Below are 26,488 nucleotides of genomic sequence, written 5' to 3'. Positions count from 1 at the left end.
ACAGCTGGATCTAGCGATATATCTATCGCTCCATCCCAACACTAAGCCCTGGTGGGACAATATGACGAGTAGGATGACATTTCAGGGCCCCGGAACAGCCGCCTCGCATCATCACTCACTTCTCACAGACACCCTAGAGCCGTCAGTAGCATTCACACGTAACCCTCAGCATTTCCTGCCTCATCACGTCTAAAAATCCAGAAAGGTCAACCCCGATCCTGGTGTCGGGTGACGCTGACGTGATGACCGGGGTGTGGGCGTGTCAGCCACCCAGGAGGAGGGGCGGGGCCTCACACACCTGAAACACCTGATGTTCACAGTCAGTCAGAGAGCGTAAAAGCCGTGGTCTTCCCATGACTGGGAAACACTCCTAAGACGTTGGTGACATCTTAATAGCTTAGTCACTTTCCACCCTGTGTGCCCCTGCCCCCCCGCCTTTTCTCTCTCCCTCCCTCCCGGGCTTTTGGGCGGTGTGTGTGTGTGGGGGGGGGCATGCTCACAAAAGCCATAGTGTTTGCTGGCCCCTGATTGGGCGATTTCCATTAATCTGCCTTTAGAAAGGTCAGTTGGACGTGAAGCATTCAGGGTGTCTAAACATCTCTCTCTTCTCCCAATGCTCCGCCCTCTTTTTCCCCTGGCTCCGCCCAGTTTCTTCCCTGTCTCCGCCCTGTTTCTCCCCTGGCTCCGCCCTCTCACCAGCTCTCAGCACACTCCTGGTGTGCTCGATGCGTACCTCCCTGAACCACAGGTGTCAACTCTAACCCATGCACTCCTCCCATCCTGGTTACCCACATTCTCTCAGCCACGAGTCTGCTGCTAAACAAAGCTAATGACACCGTCCCCACCTGTTTTACGTCATCTACCTCTACCGTGGACCCGTGGGCTGCAGTCCACCCCCTTCACCTCCGGTCCAGGTACAAGGAGCCCTCGGTGGGGGGACGGAGGTGGACAGAGGGGCCTGTACTCCAGCCAGATGGAGGCTTGATTGGGCTGTGTAGCTGCAGGGCAGCCAGGTCGCTCCCCCTCCACCCTCCGCCCCAGAGCTAAGCCCCAGCCTCCTGGTAGGAGGCGTTTAAGAAAAACTCACACACTCTGACCTCACTGGGTCCTTTATTTCCTTTAAGGATATGCCTGAATCCCCCATTCCTCTCTCTCTTTCTCTCTTTCACTCTCTTCCTCTCTCTCTTTTCCTCTCTCTCTTTTCCTCTTTCACTTCCTCTCTCTCTCCCCCCCCTCTCTCTCTCTCTCTTTCTCCCTCTCTCTCTCTTTCACTCTCTCTCCCTCTCTCTCTCTCTTCCTCTCTCTCTCTCTCTCTCTCTCTCCGTCTCTCTCCCCCAGCTGAGTCTCTTTATTAAAAGGCAGGCAACATCTGCTTCTTGCCATCACTGCACAGCAGCTACTCTGCTTGCGGCGATAACGCATGCTTGCACACACACACACACACACACACACACGTACCACATGCACACACCCACTCACAAAGATTACTGAATCTTTCTCACACACACACACACACACGCACACCTAAACTCTGCACATTCTCACGCTCTGAGACTGAGTGACAGGTGATTGGCATCAGTCTCTGGGTATCCCAACCAACAGCTCTCACAGTCCTCACCGCTAAACGATTAATTATGCATGAGAACCACATCGGCTGAGCGCACGCCAGAGCAATAGTCACCCATGGGAAATATCTCTCTCAAATACCAAGTGGAGTTTTTAGATTGGTTAAATTCTTGCTACCCAACTGTGGATCTACATACCCTGCTTGATTGTTGCTCAAGGCCTTTTGGGGAGGGGAGGGGGGCGGGGGGGAGTTTCTCACTTCCTCATCTCCCCCCCCCTGCGCTTAAAGCGACTTTAAAGTTTCTCAGCTTGTAAAGTCACCTTCACCAGTCCCAAGCTCCTCCCAGCTCCCTTCCCACTGAGTCAGCCAAGCACAGTGAGATGTTCTGGCCCCAACACGCCTCCGCGGTCACAAAGGTTCCCTCTCCGCGTCCACATTTCAGAGGAAACGGCCCTTTTCCACCTGGCTGCCTGTTTCTGCCCCTGCAGTCCAGCCTGTCTAAACCAGTCTGCTCACTTCCCTTCCAACTCGTTTGTGGTTTAGCGAGAACCCAGCCTGACAAGCCAGAGGGAGAAACATTAACATTTTACCCACGGGGAGGGGGAGGAACTGGAACCTGTCAGTCACATTAGCCAGCCAACCAGAAGCAGATGCTCATGGTCCAGGTGTTTCCTGTTACTGCTAGCGAGCCAGGGCTCCCTGGATGACAGGCTCGGTGTGGTGATTACAGAGAGCTCAGGGAGATGATGCTGATGTGTTTTGGCTCAGGGAGATGGGGCTGGACTGAACTGCGTGAACTGCTGTTTGGTTGAAGGGGGTCATTTTCTGACACGGCCGGATGCACGGACACACAAACACACAAACGTGCACGCCAGGTGCAGCGCACGCATGCTAACTTGGGGGCAGACAACACACACACACACAATCCTGCATCCCAAGTTCCCTACCATGTGTGTACACGTTCGCCTCGCTTCTCGCCATCCCGCTTGTGAATACCTCCAGAGGAGGTAGCACCCTGTTTGATGAGGGTTTAAGATAGGGTTACTCTGAAGGCTTCAACCATTGTCCCCCAGTCCTTCATGACAGGTTAGAATTACCTCCTGGCTGTTGTTCTGGCCTGGCAGACAAGGGGCTTCTCAGGGACAAGCTGGGGCCATGACGAGGAGCTAGGAGCTAGGGGCTAGGAGCTAGGGGCTAGGAGCTAGGGGCTAGGAGCTAGGGGTTAGGGGCTAGGTGCTGGGCTACTGAAGGGATCAGACTACGAGTGTAGGGCTAGGGCTGGAGTCTAGGACTGGGGCTGGAACTAGGTATGGGCTGGGGGCAGGGCCTGTGCTGCAAATCCTTGAAATGGCCATCAGCATTAGATTGTTGCTTTAAACGAGGGAGTCATTCCAAGTCTGTCCTGTCCTGGGCTGAGCAGTGGCTAGACATCATGAGCACCCACCTGAACGATGTGGAGCTTATTCAAGGTCAGACTCATGTGGTCAGTGGTAAACAAACACTGGCTAGTCCTCTTTAGATCAGACAATGTCTGGAGACAATCGATGACCTCATGGTGGTCAGAACTATGAATTTAAGCACAGCTGTATTTTACACCAATCAAAGGCAGCCGAGGAAAGGGAGGGATCTGAACAAGGACGTTGTCAAGGTTCAGTTGGAGTAAAGATACTGAACATGAAGTGTGTTTTGCCCACACTTTGTAGCTGGTTTCTCTTTGTCTGTAGAGAGGTTGAAAAAAGACTTCTCTTCATCAGTGGTGTTGCTGCAAGCTGAAGCTTTTCAGCTCCACAGTTTGAGAAGTCTACAACCGCCTCTAGACTCTAAATTCAACATTAATGAGCTCCCCTCCCTCCCCTCTCTCCCTGCCCTCCTCTCTCCCTGCCCTTCTCTCTCCCTCCCCTCCTCTCTCCCTCCCCTCCTCTCTCCCTCTCTCCCTTCCCTCCTCCCTCCTCTCTCTCTCCCCTCCTCTCTCCCTCCCTCCTCTCTCTCTCCCCTCCTCTCTCCCTCCCTCCTCTCTCCCTCCCTCCCTCCTCTCTCCCTCCCCTCCTCTCTCCCTCCTCCCTCCCTCCCTCCCTCCCTCCCTCCCTCCCTCCCTCCCTCCCTCCCTCCCTCCCTCCCTCCCTCCATCCCTCCCTCCCTCCCTCCCTCCCTCCCTCCCTCCCTCCCTCCCTCCCTCCCTCCTCTCTCTCTCCCCTCCTCTACCTCTCCCCCCTCCCTCCCTCCCCTCCTCTCTCCCTCCCTCCCCTCCTCTCTCCCTCCCTCCCTCCTCTCTCCCTCCCTCCCTCCTCTCTCCCTCCCTCCCTCCCTCCCTCCTCTCTCTCACCCTCCTCCTCTCTCCCTCCTCTCCTCTCTCTGACCCATCATCCCTCCATCCATTCCATCAGCTCTCTATTTTACCCTCCAGTTTTAAAGTGGATCTTATTAAAAGCGGAGCGAAAAAAGCTAATCTATATTTGCATTTAGTCTATAGCAATTCATTAATATTATGACATTTACAGTGAGCTGGGAGGGGGCCCCAACTGGCAGATACCCTTCTGCTTCCCCTGAAATGTTAATTTAAAAGTTCTGTCTTTGTAATGGAATAAGAAATCCTCTCTTGCCCTATCTGTGTGCCTGCGTCTGGTGTTGAATACTAATTCACCTGGCCAGTCCTATTTAGACAGGAAAGGCCTTCGGAATGAGAGTTAGAATAGGTTTTAAAGTCCTTAATGCTCAAGGTGTGTGTCATCCTATCTGGTGTTTTGAATGTGATGTGAGACTCAACTCTTGCTTTCCACTCCTTCACTGGAGGGTTTATTGGTCGTTTTACATCTAAACAATCATTTAGGTGCTTACGTCTTAGTTTTGAACTTTGTACACACACACACATACACACTACCCTTTTCAGGTACTGACTCCTCCAAACAACAGTTGTTCTTTTCACAGAACGCTCTCTGAGTATGACTCAATCTCTCTCTCTCTTCCTCCCTCAATCTCTCTCTCTTCCTCCCTCAATCTCTCTCTCTTCCTCCCTCAATCTCTCTCTCTCTTCCTCCCTCAATCTCTCTCTCTCTTCCTCCCTCAATCTTTCTCTCTTCCTCAATCTGTCTCTCCCTTCCTTAATCTCTCTTTCTTTCTCCCTCAACATCCCTCCCTCCCTCCCTGTGTTTCCGTCCATCCAGACTGCTCACCATGTGTACCCGGCACTTTGGCAGCGTGGTCGCCCAGACCATCCGCACCTACAAGACGGACCAGTTTCCCCTGCTGCTCATCGTCATGGGCAAGCGCACTTCCAACGAAGTTTTCAACGTCATCCAAGGTAACGCCACACAACGCACCACGGGGCAACCACGAACAACGTGCAAATAGTCACTGCCACTGTGTTCTAATTCAAATTCACGCTTATATCGTTTGAATTTGTATCATGAAGATGAAGTACAGTTTATGGTGACTGGTGACTTGCCAAGCAGGCACTCTTCCATCCAGCTATTAGGCCACAGGAGCAGAATATTATGTGCTTTGGCTGTGGCTGTTGAGTATCCATCCCACCTTAGTGATGGTGATGTTGTGTCGCCAGGCAACACGACGGTGGATGAGCTGATGATGAGACTAATGGGCGCCATGGAGATCTTCACAGCGCAACAGCAGGAAGACATCAAGGATGAGGTGGGTTTGATTCGTGTCTCACCTCGCACCAGTGCACTTTGGCGGGGGTGGGGCAGCTCCACTGGCTGCGTTCTTCGACCAAATCAATAACCCCCTCCCTCCCTGCCTGCGTATGCGCAAAGACGTCGTCTTAGCGACCGCACTCGAGTGAGGTTAGGAGTGAATTCGCCTCTCGAACCTGGAGACTTCGGTCCCAGCCCCTCAGGGAGAGACAGGGGGACGCTCTCAGCTGGTAGCTGAGGAGAGACCACAAAGAGAAACATCCCTGTTGAGACTGTCTCCACTCGCGGAGAGAGGAATGGGATTGGAACAAAGTGTTGCATTCTCTCTTGTTTTAGAGAGTTAACCAATGAGGCGCTGTCCCTTTCATCAGAGGGCCCGCCCACAGAGCAGTTTAATCCAATAGAAAGTAGACAAACAGACTGTTGAGAAGAAAGACAGAAACACAGAAGAACAGAGACTCTGGTCTTTCATGTTGAGAGAAGGAACAGGGAGAGTGGGGAGGAGGGTCGGGGGAGGGTCGGGGGTGTGGGTGTCCTGTGGCGGAGACCACATGCCGGGCCAGGCCTCATTGTGTGGTTTCTCTCTCGTTCAGCCCCAGACTGTGAAAGGTGGGGTGAGGTTGGTAGAAACTGTATCTACAACATCCCGGTAAACAGCTTGTATGCCGAAACACCCTTCCATGTTACGGCCTTAAGGTCGGTTTGTGGAGGGCAGTTTGGTTGCAGCGTTACAAGTATATAACATAAGAAACAAACAATTCATACAACTCAAACAAGCACACAAAACTTGTGTAAAGTAAATTTGACATTCCCTCTAATTTAAAAGCTTTATAGCTGAGGGGATAAATCAATATCTAAACCGATTTGGCTTAGTGAAGATTGAGCACTTGTAGTCCCGTAACCATGACGGTTGGAGCTTCTGTAGAACGTCTGTAGAACGTTGTGGATGTCTGTAAAACTACATACACGTGAAGAACCTGCCGGTGGGCGTCACCATGGGAACCGGCATTGTGACGGTGTCCCAGAAAATATCTCCTGTCACTCCGGCGACGAGATGAAGGTGGAATGGTGAGCCCTCAGACTGCTGGGACGCCCTCAGGGAACTGCTGGACAAGATCTCCCTCATCTCTCCTCGCTAGGTGCAACTTCAGACTGAAGCGCACCTCCCAGTCTCCCCACACACTTCTGAGTAACATATCCCTTTGTCGTTTTGCCGACTGTAAAAATGAAGACGCTGTGCGTCCATGTGTTTGTGTTGTACAGCGAAAGCGATGGAAGCGCTTTTCCACGACCTGAGGGTGGAGAGGGGATCACTTGAGTGGTGTTGACACGACCAGCTTGTGGAGTTCTGCCATAGCGGAGGAAAACCATTAGTGAGGCGATAACAACTAGCAACAGAAAGCATGACAGCTATGTGCACACGTCCCTCCTGCTCCTCAGGTTGTGCGTGTGACAGGTGACAGGTTCTCACAGAGCAAGCGCAACGGATGATTAGCTAAGATGATTACTGTTTTCATGCGAGCCTCATCTCTCACGATCGACGCAGAGGCCCAGAAACGCAACGTAGCGTGTTTTCATGCGAGCGATCGTGTTTGAAAATGCGGAAACCAAGGAAAATATATCCGGGATCGGACGATGTATGTATGTTTCCTCTTTTGAGTTCACCAGGATTTCTTACCATTCCGGCAACGAGTAGTTGCAATCAGTGGGGCGTGTCATGTCCTGGTTTGAGGGAGATAAGATTGGAAATGGTCCCAAACACAGAGGCTAGGCTGACAGGTGATAATGATTATGAGGGTAATGTACCGCAGTGGTTAATCACTCCAGGAATGTGCCACCACATCCTGTATACGCCACTTCAGCTTGTCTCACAGGGGAAGTCAAGCCAGCCCTGTTCACACAGTCACACCGTTTCCCCCTCTCTCTCTCTCTCTCTCTCTCTCTCTCTCTCTCTCTCTCTCTCTCTCTGTCTCTCTGTCTCTCTGTCTCTCTGTGTCTCTGTCTCTCTCTCTGTCTCTCTCTCTGTCTCTCTGTCTCTCTCTGTCTCTCTCTCTGTCTCTCTCTCTGTCTCTCTGTCTCTCTCTCTGTCTCTCTGTCTCTCTCTGTCTCTCTCTCTGTCTCTCTCTCTCTCTCTGTCTCTCTCTCTCTCTCTGTCTCTCTCTCTCTCTCTGTCTCTCTCTCTCTCTCTGTCTCTCTCTCTCTCTCTGTCTCTCTCTCTCTCTCTGTCTCTCTCTCTGTCTCTCTCTCTGTCTCTCTGTCTGTCTCTCTGTCTCTCTCTCTCTCTCTCTCTCTCTCTCTCTCTCTCTCTCTCTCTCTCTCTCTCACACCATATCTCTGTCTCTTTCCTTCTCTCTCTCTCTCTCTCTCTCTCTCTCTCTCTCTCTCTCACACCATATCTCTGTCTCTTTCCTTCTCTCTCTCTCACTCTCTCTCTCTCTCTCTCTCTCTCGCCTTGCTTGTCCACAGTATCTCAGAATCACAAACACACACACGCAGTCATCACAAACCTCAAGCTAGATGTTCCAGTCTGGTCGAGATCACCTCACTCAGACCAGACAGGCTGGCTGGCTGCCAGGTCAGTTACCTTGTCTTAAGTCAGCCTGTTTCCCATCCTCTGACCTGTGTGTGTTCCCAGGACGAGCGAGAGGCCAGAGAGACGGTGAAAAGGGAGCAGGATGAGGCTTATCGCCTCTCTCTAGAGGCCGACCGCAAGAAGGTATTGCAGCAGCAGCTTACTCACTGACCCTGTACCCTACCTCACCATCCTGTACCCTACCTCACCCTCCTGTACCCTACCTCACCCCCCTGTACCCTACCTCACCCTCCTGTACCCTACCTCACCCCCCTGTACCCTACCTCACCCCCTGCACCCTACCTCACCCCCCTGTACCCTACCTCACCCCCCTGTACCCTACCTCACCCCCCTGTACCCTACCTCACCCTCTTGTACCCTACCTCACCCTCTTGTACCCTACCTCTCTCTGCTGTACCCTACCTCACCCTCTTGTACCCAACCTCACCCCCCTGTACGCTACCTCACCCTGTACCCTACCTCACCCTGTACCCAACCACACACCACTGTACCCTACCTCACCCCCCTGTACCCTACCTCACCCCCCTGTACCCTACCTCGCCCCCCTGTACCCTACCTCACCCTCTTGTACCCTACCTCTCTCTGCTGTACCCTACCTCACCCTCTTGTACCCAACCACACACCACTGTACCCTACCTCACCCCCCTGTACCCTACCTCACCCTGTACCCAACCACACACCACTGTACCCTACCTCACCCCCCTGTACCCTACCTCACCCTGTACCCTACCTCACCCTGTACCCAACCACACACCACTGTACCCAACCACACACCACTGTACCCAACCACACACCACTGTACCCTACCTCACCCCCCTGTACCCTACCTCACCCTGTACCCTACCTCACCCTGTACCCAACCACACACCACTGTACCCTACCTCACCCCCCTGTACCCTACCTCACCCCCCTGTACGCTACCTCACCCTGTACCCTACCTCACCCTGTACCCAACCACACACCACTGTACCCTACCTCACCCCCCTGTACCCTACCTCACCCCCCTGTACCCTACCTCACCCCCCTGTACCCTACCTCACCCCCCTGTACCCTACCTCACCCTCTTGTACCCTACCTCTCTCTGCTGTACCCTACCTCACCCTCTTGTACCCGACCTCACCCCCCTGTACGCTACCTCACCCTGTACCCTACCTCACCCCCCTGTACCCTACCTCACCCTCCTGTCCCCTGCCTCACTTTCCTGTACCCTACCTCACCCTCCTGTACCCTACCTCACCCCCTGCACCTTACCTCACCCCCCTGTACCCTACCTCGCCACCCTGTACCCTACCTCACCCCCCTGTACCCTACCTCACCCTCCTGTACCCTGCCTCACTCTCCTGTCCCCTGTCCCAGAGAGAAGCGCAGGAGAGAGAAGAGGCAGAACAGGTTCGCCTGGAAAGGATGAAGAAAGAACAGGAGGACGAAAAGGAGGTGAGAACCCAGAAGTCACACGCACACACACACACACACACCAGGCACACACACACACCAGGCACACACACACACACCACACACACACAGAATCGTGTTTCTCCACGTCCTCACATGGTGTGTGTTCAGTAAGCAAGTTAATGAAACTCATCTCTCTATGCTGCACTGAAAAGCCCAAATGAATGAAGACAGTCTGTGCAGGGTCAGGTTACCAAACCCACACACACAGGTCACTGTGTTTCACTGTGATGGTAAATCAAGTTACTAAACACCCCCTCCATCCATCCATCCCTCCCTCCCTCCCTCTCTCCCTGCTAGATGGTCAGACAAAGCTATTTATCATCCTACCTCGCTACCTATCCATTTACCTGTTGTTTGTCCAGTGGAGGTAGATAAACAATGTTTCCTGGGGGAGGGGAGGGGGGGGGGGGAGAGGTTCCACTAATCATCCTTGTGTACAGTAGGCCATGGGCTCTCCTTGCTAATCTGCACACACAGCACAGATATTGTTCCAGGTAAACAGGCCCTTCTGCCACACACAGCCTCATATTGAGACCTGCAGCTAACAAAGGAACATCAAGTCTGTACACACACACACACACCTACACACACACACACACACAGGCGAACAATGATTGGCCTATGGGGGGGGGGGGGGGGGGGGTTGGTCTCGACTGAGGTAGTTATTGCTTCCTTGTAACCGCTGTCTGATTGGTTGTTGATTCAGTGCGAAGGGGGAGACGGGAGATATCAAGTGTCCCAGGTACCTCTGGCTGTTTGTCACTTGAGTTAAACAAGCTGTGACAAGCCCCGCCCCCTCCTCGACTGGTCAGCCTTAATTATACCAACTGCAGCTCAGTGGAAAGGTCTCTCTCTACCTGCATGGCATCCTGTGGAGGCCCTGGCTCATGCAACCTCACAACGCAGGCGCTGGAAAGTGTGTGTGCCTTCTCAAACCATCATGTGTACTGTGCCTTTGTGTGTTACATTGACATTGTGTGTGTGTGTGTGTGTTAGTCAACAAGTCTGCAACAACAAGTCGTCAACAACAACAAGTCCGATGCCTGGAGTACAGCCAAGCACTCTCACCTCCCTGTATCCATCCCTCTCTACCTCTCTCAATCTCTCTCTCTCCACCTCCCTCTCTAGCTAACTCTCTCTACCTCTATCTATCTCTCTCTCTCTCCACCTCCCTCTCTATCTATCTCTCTCTCTACCTCTATCTATCTCTCTCTCTCCACCTCCCTCTCTATCTATCTCTCTCTACCTCTCACTTTGTCACAAAATTGCCTACTCAGTTTTACTTACTGGTGGTTTTACTTAACCACCTACCTCACACACACACACACAAACACACACACTCTCTCTTTCTCCATGTCCCTTGAGAAAACTATTCTTGTAATACCCAGTGTGTGTATTGGGGGGTGGGTTTCATGTCATTATTTACCAGGGGCGTTAAGGGCCTGTCAGGTAGCCCCCACACACACACCCGGTCTGTGGTGAGTGTTCTCTAGGGTGAGGTGAGGGGTGGGTGCCGTCTTTGTGTTTAGCAGCCACGCTCCACCATCCAGGAGCGTGTCACTGTGTGTGTGTGTGTGTGTCTGTGGTTTCTGAGGAGAGGCGGGGAGGGGGGGTTCTATTTTTGTGTTTGTGTGTGTGTGTTTGCCTGTGTGTGTGTGTGTGTGTGTGTGTGTTTGCCTGCCTGTGTGTGTGTGTGTGTGTGTGTGTTTGCCTGTGTGTGTGTGTGTGTGTGTTTGCCTGCCTGTGTGTGTGTGTGTGTTTGCCTGTGTGTGTGTGTGTGTGTGTGTGTGTGTGTGTGTGTGTGTGTGTTTGCCTGTGTGTGTGTGTGTGTGTGTGTGTGTGTGTGTTTGCCTGCCTGTGTGTGTGTGTTTGCCTGCCTGCCTGCCTGTGTGTGTGTGTGTGTGTGTTTGCCTGCCTGTGTGTGTGTGTGTGTGTGTGTGTGTTTGCCTGTGTGTGTGTGTGTGTGTGTGTGTGTTTGCCTGTGTGTGTGTGTGTGTGTGTGTGTGCCCTCCCCCTGGAGGGTTTGTCCTCCGGGCAGCAGGGCCTCACCTGGGGAGCCAGGCGTCCAGCCCTGCCTCCACACTAATGAGCTACTGTTGTACACTCTTATGAAATATAATTGCATTATGGTCGGTAAATAAACCTGCCGTGTGTTGTCACAGCATATGCTGCCCGCCAGGACAAATAGGAACAACAAGCTTGGAGGTCTGGAGGGAGAGAGGGAGGGAGGAGAGGAGAGGGGAAGGAGAGGAGAGGAGAGGAGAGGAGAGGAGAGGGGGAGGAGAGGAGAGGAGAGGGGGAGGAGAGGAGAGGAGAGGGGGAGGAGAGGAGAGGAGAGGAGAGGGGAAGGAGAGGAGAGGGGAAGGAGAGGAGAGGGGAAGGAGAGGAGGGGAGAGGGGGAGGAGAGGAGGGGAGAGGGGGAGGAGAGGGGGAGGAGAGGGGGAGGAGAGGGGGAGGAGAGGAGAGGAGAGGGGGAGGAGAGGAGAGGAGAGGGGGAGGAGAGGGGGAGGAGAGGGGGAGGAGAGGAGAGGGGGAGGAGAGGGGGAGGAGAGGAGAGGAGAGGGGAAGGAGAGGAGAGGGGAAGGAGAGGAGGGGAAGGAGAGGGAGTGAGTGAGGGAGGGGAGTGATTGAGGGAGGGGGGGTGACACGAGAGACCTGATTAGCCTACCACTGTTGATGAGGAAGCCTTCCTTCCTTCACCATGGGCTGGGGGGCTATCTTGAGGTTGTGGGCCTTCCACACAAACACCTGTGACTCACCTGGCTCCTGCGCAAGTGATGGCTGCCCACTGCCCACACACTACCTGACAATGTGTCTCTCTCCTCTCATCATTTCTCTCTCTCTCCTCCTCCGCTCCTCCACCAGGCCATCCGTCTATCCCTGGAGCAGGCCCTGCCGGCAGAGCCTGTGGAGGAGGGGGGGAGCCAGTCAGCAAGCTGCGGATCCGCACGCCCAGCGGAGAGTTCCTGGAGCGCCGCTTCCTGGGGAGCTGCAAGCTGCAGGTCCTGTTTGACTTTGTGGCCTCCAAGGGGTTCCCCTGGGACGAGTTCAAACTGCTCACCACCTTCCCCCGCAGAAACGTCAGTACCTCACGCCGCACACGTCTCTCTCTCTCTCTCTCTCTCTCTCTCTCTCTCTGTCTCTCTCTGTCTCTCTCTGTCTCTCTCTCTCTCTCTCTCTGTCTCTCTCTCTCTCTCACACACAAACGGTCTCTCTCTGTCTCTCTCTGTCTCTCTCTCTGTCTCTCTCTGTCTCTCTCTGTCTCTCTCTGTCTCTCTCTCTGTCTCTCTCTGTCTCTCTCTCTCTCACACACAAACGGTCTCTCTCTGCAGTACTTGGGTCATGTAGATCAGTACCAGCCGAAGGGTAGCTAAGCTCCAGTGAGTTTGTGTTGTGGTTAGGGCCCCGGGACTCGGAAGGCCCCCTGATGGGGCCCAGTTAGCACCACCACGGGATCCTAGAGATCTAATTGGCCGGTCTTCGAGCCGTTGGCCCGTAATTGGCCAGCTCCTGACACAGCACTCTGTAATTGGCCGGTGACGGGAGTTTCCTGGTGGCCTGCAGGTGGGTTTGTCGTCTCAGCGCCTCTGTGGCACAGTTATCCACCGGACCCAGAGCACAATCATTCACACCCACAGCGGGCTGGGTGAGAGTGTATCCACAAGTGACTTTGTAATCTCCTGAATATCAATGAGTGTGTGTGTGTGTGTGTGTGTGTATACAGTGTGCTCGGCAGGGATACAGTCAGCAGTAGTATTCTCCAGCGTTGCTCCAGCGTTCTGGCCCCTGTCGTTACATCTCGCCTGTCTCCGCTCAGAGTCAGGGAGCTAATGAGCACTGTTCACTACCTGCCTCATTAGACTCCAGGAAACAACGCTGGGATTTCCATTAATCAAGAGTGTGTGTGTGTGTGTGTGTGCAGGCCTGCCTAGGCAGCATGCCACGCTAGTCCAGGGGGAATGCGAGGGCACAAACACCTCTCTTTGTAACTCACACCCACATACACATTCACACCCATACAGACGAGCAAATGTACACTTTTTACTCTCGACACACATTCACAAATATATTTTCATGCAGACACATGCCCCTTTGTCAACTTTGTCACTTGAAGGATTCACAGTTTTCTCTCTAAGCTTGCAGAGTAAACAAGTGCTGGAGACAAAGATAGAAATGTGTCTCCCGTCTCTAACACAGTCTGTTGGGGGCGTTGAGGGTCGAGGGGGAGACGGAGCAGATGAGGGAACTGAGAAGAGAGAGTTGCTGTTGCTGAGGACTAAGCAGGATATTTAGGATTGCAGAGAGGGTAGAAAGATATCGCAAAGGAAGGAGAGAGAGAGAGAGAGAGAGATACTGACAGGAGAGAAGGGTGTAAACAGCCTGGGAGAAGCGTCAGCGTGCCAGCGTGTGTGACTGAGCGCCACCCAGCCTAATCCCAACGCTCTCCTCTCTCTATCCTCTCTAATTAAACTGGGAGGAGGAGGAGGCGTCCCTCCGCTCCACTGTGGCTGTGCCGGGATTACACCATGCAGCACTATTGCATTTGTAATAAAGCCACAACTGTTGAAACTCTCCTTTCCGCTCTCCTCCACCTCGCTCCGCCGTAGAACTCTCTAGAACGCCCGGGGGGCCGTCAAACGGGAGAGGCGGTCGACGTGGATCTGAGGTCGGAGGAGGAGGACACAGACTCGATTTGGCAAGAAGGATCCAGTTAGGGGTTTTGGTTCAGGACTTTTTGTCATCTTTGGCATCAGTTCTTTAGCTCACACTGCTGGGCTGTGTGTGACTGAGATAGAGACTCAACACAGGATATGATCATGCTGGTGATACTGTAGGCTACTTTGCGTTCCTGGGGCGAGCTTTTGTTAATCTGTCTCCCAGCTTCCTCAATACGAAGGTCTTTGAAAAGCCTGACTGCTTTAGACAAAACTACGGAGGGAGCGAAAACAAGCAGAGCTATAGAATGATCCCTATGTCTGACTGCTACAGACATTACATCTATTACTCTGGGGCAAACTGGTGTGTGAACCAACCAACTGTCCAGGAAGAGGTGTTACAGTGTGTAATTGTACCGACCTACCTTTATCTGCCTTTGGAGAATGATTCTCCCCCATCTCCCTCCCTCCCTCCCTCCCTCCCTCCCTCCCTCCCTCCCTCCCTCCCTCCCTCCCTCCCTCCCTCCCTCCCTCCCTCCCTCCCTCCCTCCCTCCCTCCCTGCCTCCCTCCCTCCCTCCCTCCCTCCCTCCCATGTGGCGTGGCTTCTTTGAAGTGGTCTGTTCACGGCCTGGTCCCAACGTGTTGTCATCGTTCCTGGCACCAGATAATGACCTCCCACTGCTTTTGTAATTGGCCAAATAAACACTTGACAACACTACTTATAAAAAATGAGAAAAAACCGACAAGCTATTTGGTTTTAATTAACACAGGAGGACATAAACGTCCTAATTAAAAACGCGTTTTTTCAGCTGCGTGATCGTGGTTGGAGGCGGACATCTTGAGGCCTGCGCTTGTTTATTTTGCTGTCGACGCTCATGTTAGCGGTGTTTCATTCAGGCCGATGGTTTGTGTGTGTGCGAGATGAAGTGATTAGCCATTCTGGTATTTATTTTAACTTTGCAGTAACGTGTTAATGATGTTATGTTAAGTATGATTACACGCCCAGAGCGGATGTTGTGTGACGCGAGTTAACACGTTGTGCTTCAGTCATGAAGCAGTCTGTTAGGAGAGCCTTCATCCTCTCCAGACCAGCTCCTTCCTCACTCACACGTTCTACTGGAAACAAACATACACGGAAACACTTATATTTATGTAGTTGTTGCTTCTAGTGCTATCATGCTTGTCAATGTAGCTCCCCGAAATCCTTTCATGTAATGTGTGTGTGTGTGTATATATATATACACATATGGACATGTTTCATTATTTAAAAATTAGGTTCTGTATGCAACAAAATACAGAAAGTGGAAAAAAAAAGTTTGGATAGTGGACCAGAGTTCACAGCATGCTGGTATTGATTCTGCATACTAGCTCTATGAATGTGTCTGTAGTGTGTAGCCGTAGTGTGTGTTGTCTGTAGTGTGTGTGTGTGTGTGTGTGTGTGTGTGTGTATACTCAGCTCTAGGAGGAAATATGGCGCAGGGATTGCAGTGTGGAGGCACAACAACAGCTTTGTTTGTTGACAGATGCCTCCATGCTTATGTTCTGTTAATTGGATAACAATGTAAACAAACACGGATGGTGCTTCTCTCCTGTGTCAGTGTGGCATCTTGTTTCTCTACCTTCTCTCTGCTGCTCAGATGCTTTCCTTTCTCCCCGGCGCTCACTCTACACACACACACACACACACACAAAGCATGGACACACGCGGACACGCAACATACATGAATCAACAGACAACATGCATACATGCACACACGCTCTCACACATACACACGTGCGCAGGTTTAATTCAACGTGCACGTTCACACATTTATCCAACACTCGTCAACGTGCAGACACACGCACACCTCTATTCGGTAACGCACACACACTCGCTGTCTCTCTCTCTCTCTCTTAATCACTCCCTCGCTCCCAGCATGCACCTGCTCCACCCCGAGGCTTCGTGTGCTCTGCCCTGATGCTGCTCTGTGCTGTCAGCCTGTCAGGTTCATTAGCACAGCAGCCATTTGCCTCTGAGGTGGGAAGCCAGGCATACTGCTGCTCCATGGGGAGCTAATCTGTTAGCACCGCATCCTGCCTGCACACACACCACCGCACGGACACGTGTGTGTGTGTGTATGTGAGAGAGACACCCCCTCCCCAGGCCCAAGGTCATGCTGGGAAGTCAAGAGCCTACTGTGAGGAGGAGGAGGGAGGCAGGGTGGAGAGGCAGGGCTGGTGTGACATGTCCCTCCCCAGAGAGACCGCTAGGTCTACTGATACCTGCAGGCAGCAACACCCTCCCCTCCCCCCTGTCCCCTACCCTCCCCCCCTGTCCCCGCTACTCCTGTCAGCATCTCAGTCCAGCACAGACGAGCTAGCGACCTGGTTGCTAATGGCACCCTGCTCTGCCTGGTGTTAACAGAGCAGGCTTCCTGTCACTGACCCCTCTGCTCTGCCTGGTGTTAACAGAGCAGGCTTCCTGTCACTGACCCCTCTGCTCTGCCTGGTGTTAACAGAGCAGGCTTGCTGTCACTGATCCCTCTGCTCTGCCTGGTCTTAACAGAGCAGGCTTCCTGTCACTGACCCCTCTGCTCTGCCTGGTGTTAACAGAGCAGGCTTCCTGTCACTGACCCCTCTGCTCTGCCTGGTGTTAACAGAGCAGGCTTGCTGTCACTGACCCCTCTGCTCTGCCTGGTCTTAACAGAGCAGGCTTCCTGTCACTGACCCCTCTGCTCTGCCTGGTGTTAACAGAGCAGGCTTCCTGTCACTGACCCCTCTGCTCTGCCTGGTGTTAACAGAGCAGGCTTCCTGTCACTGACCCCTCTGCTCTGCCTGGTGTTAACAGAGCAGGCTTCCTGTCACTGACCCCTCTGCTCTGCCTGGTGTTAACAGAGCAGGCTTCCTGTCACTGACCCCTCTGCTCTGCCTGGTGTTAACAGAGCAGGCTTGCTGTCACTGACCCCTCTGCTCTGCCTGGTGTTAACAGAGCAGGCTTCCTGTCACTGACCCCTCTGCTCTGCCTGGTGTTAACAGAGCAGGCTTCCTGTCACTGACCCCTCTGCTCTGCCTGGTCTTAACAGAGCAGGCTTGCTGTCACTGACCCCTCTGCTCTGCCTGGTGTTAACAGAGCAGGCTTCCTGTCACTGACCCCTCTGCTCTGCCTGGTGTTAACAGAGCAGGCTTGCTGTCACTGACCCCTCTGCTCTGCCTAGTGTTAACAGAGCAGGCTTCCTGTCACTGACCCCTCTGCTCTGCCTAGTGTTAACAGAGCAGGCTTCCTGTCACTGACCCCTCTGCTCTGCCTAGTGTTAACAGAGCAGGCTTGCTGTCACTGACCCCTCTGCTCTGCCTAGTGTTAACAGAGCAGGCTTCCTGTCACTGACCCCTCTGCTCTGCCTGGTGTTAACAGAGCAGGCTTGCTTTCACTGACCACTCTGGTCCTGGGACTGTCCAGGCAGAGCTAGTTTGTTTGTTTGTCGCGCACGTGTCTTTTGATCTCGCTCTTTCACTTTTTCTTTGTGACCCCTGGCCTTCCGGGCCTGCCGGCAGCAAGTCGGGCAGGTTAATTATCAGCCTGGTGATGTGACGGTTAGGAGATAAGCTGTGGACAGGCCTCCACATCACAGACTCCCACACACAGACCCAGCCTTCTGCCCAGGTGTTAGACTGGGCCCTATGTAACACGACCCCCCCTGCGATTAGCTCACATAAGCCAGGGGGACAGAGGTGTGTGTGTGGGCTGGGGTCTGGGCAGGGGTCTGGGCTGGGTCACGTTAAGCTACATATGTTAGCTCTCCAGTTCAAGGTGGTTAACTCAATCAGCTAGCCAGGAGGTGTGTTGTTCCCAAAGGTTGTCAGACTTGAACCAGGAAGAACTGTAGAAGACTGGCAGCAATGCGTATCCATACACCTTGTTTAATATTGCACCGGCTTTTTGTTCATTGCCGGTTGCAGCACTTAAGTTTTAGGATTACAAACTGATGATTAGTTATATGTCCCATGCACACTTCAACAAACACTCTGTTGTGCACTTTTTCTCTCACACACACACTTTCACACACACACTCTCACACACACACACACTCTCACACACACACACTCTCACACGCTCTCGGCTGCAGACCTCATTCAGAGGCCCCAGCAGTGTGGTTTGGGTTGGAGCTTTTTGTGAAAACAAATCGGAGAATGTTAGTCACTCCGATTACGGCCCGTTACCCCGGCCCTGTTACCCCGGTGTTTAAAAAGATGTTATAACAATACACAGTCCAAAGCCTAGCTAACGCACACACACACACACACACTCTCCTAGTCGAGCACAGCTAACCCATGTTCTGGATGTCATATTGAGCCACCTTGGCACACTCTGCTGATGAAGTGTTCCAGGATGGAGAGAATTACAAGTTGTTCTTTCTGTGTGTGTGTGTGTGTGTGTGTGTGTGTGTGTGTGTGTGTGTGTGTGTGTGTGTGTGTGTGTGTGTGTGTGTGTGTGTGTGTGTGTGTGTGTGTGTGTGTGTGTGTGTGTGTGTGTGTGTGTGTGTGTGTGAACAGGGAGACGTGGACATGCTGGGGGTGAGGTGACGTAGTTTCTGAGCAATCTTGAGACCGTCCATGTCAGATATGAAGTAGTGGGCTGTCTTCTGACACCAGCACTGGATGTTTATGTTGTACTGGTCATCTTAGATGTCTCGCGTTTGAATGTTTTTCTAATATGTTTGTTATCTCTCTCTCCCCCCTCTCTCCTCTATAATCCATACCTCCCTCTTTATCTCTCTCTTGGTCTCTTCCCTTCCTCGATCCATCCCTGTTGTTTCTCTCTCTCCCCCTCTCTCCATCCTCCCTTACTACAATCCCTCTCTCCCCCTCTCTCTCTCTCTCTTCACCTTGGTCTCTCTCTCCCTCTCTCTTCACCTTGGTCTCTCTCCTCCTCTTTTTCTCTCTCTCTCTCTTCACCTTGGTCTCTCTCCCCCTCAGATCACTCAGCTGGATCCAGGCTCCTCTCTACTGGAGGCCAGACTCTTCCCACAGGAGACTCTGTTCCTGGAGGCTAAGGAGTAGGCCTGGCCTGGGCCCCCCTGGCCAGGAGGTGGACATGGGACTGACGTACACACAAACTGTCTGGACACTCGACACAATGAGCATGGTTCCAGTTGGGTCTACACCAAACACACACAACCCCTTTTTGTATCTTAAAAAAAAATAAAAAATGCATACAGTCACATGAAACTAAATACACACACACACACACACACGTGCTTCTCTGATCCGGTCTGTCCGTGCTACATGAATGCCTGGTGTACACGTTAAGCGCAGAGAAGAAAGCGCCGTCAGTTACACAAGCACACAGCCAAACACCCACGACCCCCCCCCCCCCACACACTTCACCCCCACTACTCCACCTCTCTCCCCCCCCACACTACTCCACCCCTCCACCTAACTGCAGTCGTGCTTTTCTCTCTCCGCGTTCAGTTTGACCACGATGAAGCGAGCAGGACTCTGGCTAGACAGCCCGGCCGTGCCCCGCCCCTCCCCACCTGGCCCCGCCCCCGTGCCCCGCCCCTCCCCACCTGGCCCTGCCCCGTGCCCCGCCCCTCCCCACCTGGCCCCGCCCCCGTCGCCCCGCCCCACCCCCCCACCAAGGCTGCTGCTGTTGGCTTTTTGTGTTTCAATAAGAGCTAAAATACACAACAGACACACAAAGTGACATTTTTTCTGGAGAAGGCTGGACTATCTTATTATCTGATCAGGTTGGACTATCTCATCATCTGAACTTGCATTCGGCCCCTATGAATGCTCCCCACCCCCCCCTCCCCCCTACACAGCCCCCTCTAGAGATGACCCCCCCCCCCCCCCCTACACAGCCCCTTCTAGAGATGCCCCCCCCCCCTCCCTGGTTTTTAATTCCACTGCTCCACATCTGCCCTGTTCTCTACAATAGTTTTTTTTTTTTTTTTTCTTGATCCTTTTTAAGTTTGATGCTGTATTAGTTTTAGTTTGATATACATTATATAAAATATATATGAACATGCATCTGTCTTTCAGCAATTCTCTTGAAACATACCCACATTCTAAGATACATGCACAGACATTGTGTACCCCTAGTTTGTGGCCTTGATGAATCTATAGTCAGTAGTCATGTTATTCATGTGGAACCCTGAATCATTGTAGAGATCACGCATTTTGAATAGTGACAATCAAATGTTTTACTACAGTGGTTTTAATCCTGGTCCTTGGGGTCTGTATGTTTTAGATGTTTCTCTGCTCCAACACACCTGATTCTAATCAGGTTGTTATGAAGCTCAGCAGAAGCCTGATAATGATCCATTCATTTGAACAGGTCATTAATTTGAAGGGGAAAAAATCTACCTTTTGAAAAATATATATATATATATATTTTGCAACCTTTAAAAACTTCTTTTTTCAATTTAGAATAGTTTTTTACCTTAACTTTTTTTCAAAAATATTTTTTGCTATGACGAGAAATAATATTCATATCATGCCACAACATACAGATTAAAACTACAGTAACAAGCTTGGCTTGAAAATGTAAGAAATAGAAAGTAAAGATATTTGTGTAATTTTTTTTTAAACAAAAATTAAGGAGTGAAAGTTGAAGTGAAGTAGGCCTACTGATACCAGAAAAATCTATCTAAGTACAGTAACAGAGTATTTGTAATTGGTTCATTCCCATCTCTGGATTTCTGGGCTATTTTGATCTGGATGAACGATAAACTGGCTGTGTTATTTGAACTTTGGGGGTACAGAGGATATGAATTAAGTGTTTTCTTTTGACATTGAAGTCAATGTGAACACCAGACAATCTAAACAGCAAGCCCTTAGTTTCCTGTTGATATAATATAGTACGTTTTGTATAAAACAAGGTAGATGGAGATTGAACAGATAGGATCAACTCATGGGTCCAAATTCAACTCAATACTTTAGGTTCAACAGGTTGCCTAAGCATAGGCTTCGTTTTTTTCACCAATATAATTTAGGCTAGGGGCTTTCTCACGTGTAATAGTGAAGACATTTTCCTGAGTGTATTATCTCCCAGTCTGACACCGCCTGGCGTTATATATCTGCGGCAAGTATAATTTCCTCTGCAGTTCAGCGGTGAGATCACTCCGGCTTATCGCTCCATCTGCAGCAGCGTTGTGGTGACAGAAAGGTAAAGTTTGAGGCGACCCCAGTGGACCCGGAAACGACAACTCACCAGAGACTCTTCGTCCCAACGCCAGCAGGTCGCAGCGATCGGGATTAGCAGTGTTCAACCAGAATAGATAATAGGAGGGGGGGGGGGGGGGGTGGCGTAGGCCAGAAGACAACTCGGTGTCGTTGTGATTTGATGTCGTTCGTTTCTGTTGAGTTTGTGTGCTCTTGTAATGGATTCGCAAATTGACACACAAGTCAGATTTGAAAGCGTAGCCAAATGATCTGAAGGAAAGTGACCTGAATGGGTAAAATCCAAAAAGGCTGTCATGCCATTCCGAAGCCAAACAGCCCTGAAGGAGCAGGCAACCTTCACGCCATTCTCGGGTTGTCACGCGAGGAAAACGGTTAACGTGTTAGGTCGAACACACTTCCTCGCACCACAGGGCCCGCGGGTAGCCTAGTGTACGCTAAAACCGAGATAAACACGCACTTGCAACGGGCCCAAGACCACTGTATTTTGGAAACCGAATAAAAGGAGGGCCCTGTACTGGGACTGAACATGCTGGTAGAGTACTCATTTTGGTCCAAATGACATTCCTTTTGGGTCGGCGAAGAAGCCTTGCAGCGTATTGTGTGCCAGTGTCATTTAATGTAGGCCTACAGTTGATGTTGTGAACAAGTTGCCAATTACCACTGCTATTGCTACTAGATATTTTTCAGGGGTATTCCGGTAGCATTGAGCCCGAGTAGACGAGAGGTTACTTAAAGTTAAGGAATTCATTGGAACATGAAGTGTGTGCACTAAAGCAAGAGACAGGTGCATCATCCTGTTCCCCAGAGAACGGGGCAGGCTACATTTTCCAAATCCTCTGAAGTGTGATATTGGCCTAACAGTTTCAATCACAGTCTCTCGCTAATGTACTCGGGCATGTTTTTTGTACAGCTGCAACTACTGACGATGATGCGGTCGGAAATACCATTTGGATAATGATGTATCTCTTAAACCTGATCCAACTTGTCAGTTAGGTGCTTGCTTTCTGGAGCACAGTTTTATTCGTCATTAACTATGTTTGTCGTATAGACCTGCATAGTTTTCCACACAATCTTTGAGAGCGAAAGAAGCTTTACTTCTCTAGAAAGGTGTTCTCAATTTAAAACTAATAAATGGCTAGCCTAACTGTAAAGGGTGATATAACATTTCTGAGACGGTTATGTTGGTCTGATGTCAGTCTGTGCAATAATAACCGTTCAGGGGGGTCAGTTCGATGTCAGTAGGCCTAACCGTCGACAGTGTTGACATCTTGGTCAAATGTTAGACATCTCAATCAGCAGAGTGCCCTAAAGTACCCTATAACCCGGCCCGTCACCCGCTTGCCGTCTTCTCGCCCTCCTCTTAAGTAAATTCCGCCTCGTTAAATCCCACGTTCTCTGAAAGCGCCTGTCTGTGTGACAAAGGGATCATTCTGGGACTTTCCTATGACACAGATTCACCAGTGGCAACATCAGGCTGGTGACTTGATTCTGGCATGACAAAGGCGAGGCGCTCTACAATGTTTAACCAGTCCCGCGAGGGTCAAGAAATGTTGGGCCCTGCTGAGGGAACAGAATTCCTGACGCAACTGATCTGCCCCCCTCCCTTTTGAAGTTGGGGGGTTTTGAACCCCCGGCAAACGCGAGGCGTTCTGGAATCCTCCGCGTTCTAGGATCCCAGACAGCGTTCACCCTCGAGGGGTCACCATCAGTTTACTTTCTCAGAGACGCTGGCACTCAATGAGCGCCAAAGCAACAGAATCTATGCAGCTTAAACTGTCGGGAACAAAGGGGGACTCATCTCTTTCTGGGTGCCTTGTTAAATAAGAGGAGGGAGGTACGCGCACTGGACCCAAGGGTTTTGTGCGCGGGGTTTGGCGAGCGCGCCCTAAAGTGAGAGAGCTTTAAATGTGAGCGCCAGCGTGTGCTTTCCACAGAAGGGAAGGAGTTATGCTATAGCGTCAGTCTGAACAGTGAGGGGAAATAGCCGGTGTGAACCTCCAGCCTGCCGCAGTTTTACGCAGAGGTGTTCAGAGTCTAGCAAAGGCCCGTGATGACGGCTGAGATCCGCCACCTGCGGTCTTTATACCTCGCCATTTACACTCTGATAATAGCAGTATCTCATTACCCAGTCAGATCCGGCTCCAGGAGGTATTTAACCGAGATAAAGTTTGATTACTCCAGGATCTTGAACGTCAGGTTATTAATTATTAGCAAAACTGCATGTTGGTATCTTTTGGGTCGTGGTCTAAACAGCGTAGAATATAAAAACTGGTTTGTAAGGAGTCGTCAGGTCAGTTTATATAGGCTCTCTTCAGTGGATGTTTTGGTGACTCACTTTCGAAACAAAAGCACATTTGTCAATTTTTGTATTATTCGATAACATCATTTTTCTTAACCTAAAAATATTGCTTGCGCTTCTTTAATTAGTCGATTGGAATAAGTTAGAAATAAATGTAATTTGTTTGATTGATTGTGGTTAAAAAAAACAGACATCTAATATATTGGGATAGTCTGCAACAGATCAGTCTTTATTCGTTTGTTCACAGTTTGTTTGATTAAAGTTATTTGATCTCATTTTAGTATGCCGTCCTTGAATAAATTAATCAATATTGACACATTTTAATTGGGTGGCGAGTAATAGGCCTACGTTTGATTACATTACAGCATTTTAGGATTCTCCTGCAGTTTCGTATCGAGGCCACTGAGCCCAGCCCAAACAGTTTCACTCCTGTTTTGCATAGAAATTATAGGCTTAGAATAATATGACTTCATAGACTGTATTTAGGCTATTATTTGAACACTAATTTCTTGCTTGCAAAAGATTTGACCCTGTGCTGCGATAAATGTTTCTTCCATTTACTAAATGGTCACAAATAAAGTACATGCTGCTAGTATTTCGTTTAGTCAGCAGTAGCCTATAGTTTGCATGTATCCATATGCATGCACATTTAGGAACTTTTCATTTTTCCGATTTTAACCTAACTTGCAATTTTATTTTCAAACAGACAATAATTAAAATATAGGCTATGCAATTGAATAACATAGACATGAATCATATGTCATTCAACAAGAATGTATTATCCTATTGTGCCAACAGTTTAAACTATTCACAAGTCACTTTGTTCTGATAGCCTGACAAGCAAGTTCTATAATTACTGGTCTAGTCAGATATATAGTTCATGTATTGTGGTAATTTTCTGTTAAATTTAAATATGCTCTATAAACGATCAAAGATTTCTCAAATTATAAATGAGAAGTCGGAACAAGTCTGCTTGTGATTCATTATTTTTAAGTAGGCTAAATACATGACACTGAACAGTAATGTATTTATCGCGATGTTCCTTACATCAATATTAACGCTTTTTTTTAATAACGTTCTTAAATCTGTGGTATTCGGATTATCGGCCACTGGGATAAAGCATTAATCTGGCCAAAGGGTTTTAAATGGAAGCAGTGGCGCGCAAAGCAAAGCAGAGTAATTATTGCTTCATAATTGTGTTCTTTTTCTTTTTCAGCACCGTCTTGTGGGAGAAACCCACACTTGGAATCGAAGCGGTTGTGACATTTAGGAGCCCGTTCTTTGTGCGGAACACTTCAAGTTTAAAAAACAAGGCCAATTGAAGCGGCAGTGCTCAAAGCCGGACCCTTTGTAGGAAAACACATTGAGTTTTGATTGGGGACAATGGTGTTTCTCAAATTTCTAGCAAAAACCCACACTCCATCTGTGATCTCAATGAGCGCCTATTCATCAGCTCCTCTCTGTTCTGCGACGTTCGTTTGTAAAGAGGCAGATGTGGAGGGATAGAGCGAGAGCCTGCATTTTAATTGGTTGCTGCTGCATGTGTGTGGACGCACACACACACACACACACACACACACATAGACTTTCACTTTACACAATTTGGCTGCCTTATCGAATTGGCAGTTATCTGATGGCCAATAGCCTATCCTTATCATTGTTATTTGGGGATGCAATCACGGTCGCATAAATCACGGAGCCATATGAGACGAGGATTATTCTGACGTTGTGACTGAATGGTCGTTGCCTACTCGATGTAAAGCAATGAGATGATAAACTCTGCCAATCTGCCCTGAGGGTAGAAAAACGGCTTGAGAAAGAGAAAGAGGAAGATCATGAATGGGGAAGGCAGTGTGTGAGCTTAGCGAGAGGCAGCCAGTGGATTTGGCAGAGGTCTTTCAAATCTTTGAAATATTCATATGCCGTGTCAGGGTTATCCTCGTTTAGGACTGAGTGCAGGTCTCGTGGAGTGAGTTTGGAGGGGCACTTTCGGATCCTCTCGAGCTCAAGTGTTTGATGAGGAAACAGCCGCTCGCTGGAGAAACAGAAGCAGTGCAGAGTTGATGTGTTTCATTGATATCATGCTCCTCTTGAATAGAATGCACTTAATTTAAACCCTACACTACAATTTTGTGAGCTTATATGCAGACATCGCCTGATGGAACCCAAGAATCTTATAGAATATGCCTAATATTCTAAAACGGCCTTATAAATAATAAGCCGTTCAAAATAGAATGAATACTGTATATGGATATAAGGGATAGTAGTTTATATTTAGACTATAAAAAATTATCCTCATGATGAAATAATCCTGTCTGGAGATAACATTCTGTGGGAAATTTTATTTTATTGCCTTTTTTTGCGCATTATGCATAGCTTCACTTCACTTGTAACAAAAACATACTTCGCCTCTTTCATGAGTTCTACGGTGTTCTTCTCTATGTTTAAAGGAATGTCGCCGTCCGCTGAGGACTCCGTCATCTTCGGGGCCCAGTGTGAACCCGAGGTTAACAACCTAATGAGCACTTGGTGAGCAGTTGAAGCGTGTAAATACGCGCTGTTTTTTTCCCAAACTCAAGCGCCGTTTACGCAGCTAGTTGTATACCCGCTACTCTAACCTCCGCCTTGTTCCATACACTCTGCGATTCCAGCGGGCAACCCCAGGAGGCAATCCGGGTCCAGCCGCGCCGAGGCAGGGCAGCAGCAGTGAGCGAGGTCGCTAGAATACCGCACCAGGGTGCAGGGGTAGCGGAAACATGCTGCTACATATGTTGGGTCAAGCTTCTCTTTTGTTGGCGTCTAAAAAGGTGTAAAACCCTAGTCTTCTGTAGCCTTTCTGAAAGAAATGAAAGAATCGCCTCGCTTTTTGATGCATAGGCCTAATGAAGTGTTCAAAGAATGTTGAATTTCTTAAGTGACCACAGTCACTTTTAATTGCGCGAGGGCATTTAATTGGAAACCGTGGAGAGACACGGGATGAAAGTTTTTTAGGCTTCAAGAAAATTCTAAAGCTGCACCAAGCTCAACTTAATCTTTAGTAAAACAAGTTAAATATAGCTAAAACGCTTAGCAAGTATGCCAATATATCCTAGGTCATATGAATACAC

At 50.2% G+C, this 26,488-nt stretch overlaps 1 protein-coding gene across 1 annotated transcript in view; it reads left to right on the top strand.

The window, feature by feature from the left end:
- The window catches only part of faf1 (Fas (TNFRSF6) associated factor 1), a 56,384-nt gene extending 37,299 nt beyond the window's left edge, over positions 1-19,085 (top strand). Inside the window, 7 exon segments of the mRNA XM_084675805.1 lie at positions 4,729-4,865; positions 5,124-5,212; positions 7,850-7,930; positions 9,164-9,241; positions 12,128-12,176; positions 12,179-12,342; positions 18,872-19,085. Coding sequence (XP_084531931.1) covers positions 4,729-4,865; positions 5,124-5,212; positions 7,850-7,930; positions 9,164-9,241; positions 12,128-12,176; positions 12,179-12,342; positions 18,872-18,955 — 682 coding nt within the window. The 3' untranslated portion in view covers positions 18,956-19,085.
- The last annotated feature ends 7,403 nt before the right edge of the window (positions 19,086-26,488 follow it).

Source organism: Hypomesus nipponensis, chromosome 16 (genome assembly GCF_054491055.1).
Source record: "Hypomesus nipponensis isolate SF chromosome 16, ASM5449105v1, whole genome shotgun sequence".
NCBI classification, from domain to species: Eukaryota; Metazoa; Chordata; class Actinopteri; order Osmeriformes; family Osmeridae; genus Hypomesus; species Hypomesus nipponensis.
This window is presented reverse-complemented; position numbering and strand designations above follow the sequence as displayed.